The 2,689-nt window shown below is 39.5% G+C and overlaps 1 protein-coding gene across 1 annotated transcript; it reads right to left on the minus strand.

The window, feature by feature from the left end:
• Positions 1 to 522: 522 nt before the first annotated feature.
• Positions 523 to 1,098, minus strand: RHOH (ras homolog family member H). Its single transcript, XM_074950112.1, has one exon. The coding sequence runs from the start codon at positions 1,096 to 1,098 to the stop codon at positions 523 to 525; it is 576 nt and encodes a 191-aa protein (XP_074806213.1).
• Positions 1,099 to 2,689: the final 1,591 nt, after the last annotated feature.

The following is a 2,689-nucleotide window of genomic DNA, read 5'->3' on the forward strand; positions in this document are numbered from 1 at the left end:
TTAGCTAGAGAAAACAAACTATATTAGAGGAGTTTAAAACAAAATGTACAACTGTCTTTTTAAATTAAATATACAATAATCAGATTATATATACAAAGTTCTTAGAGTCAAAAACTCAGCATGGGAAGTTATGTCAGCAGGGATTTCAGGCAAAGCCGAGGCCTTCTATCATTAAATAAGTGAGGACAAATAAACCAACAACAGAAATGAAAAATTAAAGAACATTGATATTATCCATAAGTCTCCAGTTCAGGCTCACTCCAGTCCTCTGTGACCAGACAGCTGAGAGGAAAATAGCCCATTTACAGTTTTGTGGAGAAAGGAAAGTTAGCTGCACTTTTCATGTGCATTATTCATGGAAAGGGAAAAGCCAAGTCAGGTAGCAAGTACATCTGGCCCATCAGGAACACTAGCATGGTGATCCTACCAGAGGTCCTTTCTTGGCTCACCTTCCATTTTCTGTGCTGATGTACTTCTGTGCAAGGGAAGAAGTAATGCAGCTAATAGAGTAATAAAGCGACTTCAAAAGATCCTGCACTCGTTAACGGAGAAGAGTTTCCTCCTCTTCTGTTTTCGGGCTTGATTGACTGCAGTCCGGACTGCATACTCAAATACCTGCTGCACTCCCCTGTTGCTGAGAGCAGAGCACTCCAAGTAGCCTTTAGCTCGGACCTCCCGGGCCAACCGCTTCCCATCAACTGAGCTGATGCAGGACAAATGATGGGGTCCTGCTTCCCGCTGGTCAGTCTGAGTGGCCACCACTAAAACGGGGATTCGGGGCAAATGGCTTCTGATCTCACCAATCCATTTATTCCTCAGGTTTAAAAAGGAGTTGTGGTTGGCCACTGAATAGCACATTAACACCACGTCAGCCTGTTGGTATGAGATGGGGCGGATGCCTTTGAAGGCATCACTGCCTGCTGTGTCCCAAAGGCCTAGGCTAATCTGCACACCATCCATGAAGACATCCACCCCTGTGTTTTCATACACTGTGGGCTTGTAGGTATCAGGAAAAGTCTCAGAGGTGAAACGTACCAAGAGTGATGTTTTCCCCACGGCGGTATCTCCCACCAGCACGCACTTGATTGAATCCAGCATTTTCTCAAATTCCACCTCAAAACACACCGTTTCAACTCAGGAAGAGCAGGAGCCGTAGAGAGAGAAAGAGAGTTCTCAGGGACCTTTTGAAATAATCTCCATTCAGTAGGAATTCATCCAGATTCTTTAACTTCTCAAGACCCGAGAGTTTCACTTGAGTACAAAATCCCCTTCTCTCCCACACAACTGTGTGATGCTATCAGTCAAATGCTTCAGTGAGTAAAACGAGCTTCCTGAAAGAGAAAAAATAAAATGTAACATTCATAAACCATCTTTGTTATAATCCAGTGAAAATGCATCATTTATTGTAAATTTCTCTGGACATCTGTTTGGGCAGTTCCAAACAGAGTTCTAATGCAAGTATTAATGTCATTCCCTCAAGCCACACAGGTAGCACCAATTGATGTAAAAAAAAATCTTTTTAGGGCAATAATCCATCTCTCTCTAGTGCAACCATTTGTTATATTAGATACTACTCAGGTTTCTCACTCAGCAAATGGGGTAAGATTTTCAAAAATGCCTAAGTAATTAAGGAACCTAAGTCCCACTGACTTTCAATGAGACTGAGGCTCCAAGCATCTAATTCACTTTTGAACATGCAAATTAGGCTTTTTAGGCACTTTTGAAAATTTACACACCCTCTCCAGCAATGCTCTTCAAATGCAGCACATGAAAAAAAGTACGCACTAATTGATTTGATTATTTAAGTAATTCAACAATCAAAGACAATATGCAACCTCTCAGATGACAATGAAGCAGAGGAAAAGCCTTTAGATATAAATCTGGTGTGACAGGAACCCTTCTAGTTTTACAAATGGTGCAGTAACTACTGGGGGGGGGGGGAAGGCTTAAAATCTCTTTGTTGCAAATCTCTTTAAAAAAACAGGCCAGAAGAGCAAACCAAATAAATATATTCTCCTTCCCAGTGGTTATATTTTGTTAACAGTTTGCAATCAATTCAAAATTTAGTTAGTTTTTAAAACTGAGTTAAAGTAGTTTCTGGCATTACACCTGCTCTTGAGACCCTTGCCAGTATTTAAGGTTTTACAATCACATTTTCCTATTGTTGTAAGTGTTTCTCTCTTCCCCAATTGCTCTGCGAAAGATTCACACAAACAACACAGGGAAACTAACTGTCTGATTGTACAGGGGAAACAGTGAAACTGACTATACACTAAATGTTTTCAAATTCAGTAACTGAAAAACTAAAAAAAATAACTTTCCCTTCTTCTCTTTCTAGTCTTAGATGTTCTGAATAATAATAGTAGCTAAAAATATGAGTTTAATTGTTAAATTAACAGTGTCCCTCTAATGTGTATTTTTCATTTAAATAATTGATTTCCATTCATCCCCTTCTTTTGTTAAGAGCGGAGACAGTTCTGGAGTTTATTTGTACAGACAAAAATTATCACCACACAGTAAAGGGCAGAAGAATGCTCTGTAGTTTACAATAGCCAACTCTAGTTTCAACTATCCCAGCATTCTGCTCTCCTAGCTATACATTTATAGTATATTTAGTGCTTCAACTGATTTCACAAAGGGGAAAAAAAAAAGCATCAGTTGGACTTGCAGTGCATTTAACTAGCATTGA

Source organism: Natator depressus, chromosome 4 (assembly GCF_965152275.1).
Source record: "Natator depressus isolate rNatDep1 chromosome 4, rNatDep2.hap1, whole genome shotgun sequence".
NCBI lineage: Eukaryota > Metazoa > Chordata > Testudines > Cheloniidae > Natator > Natator depressus.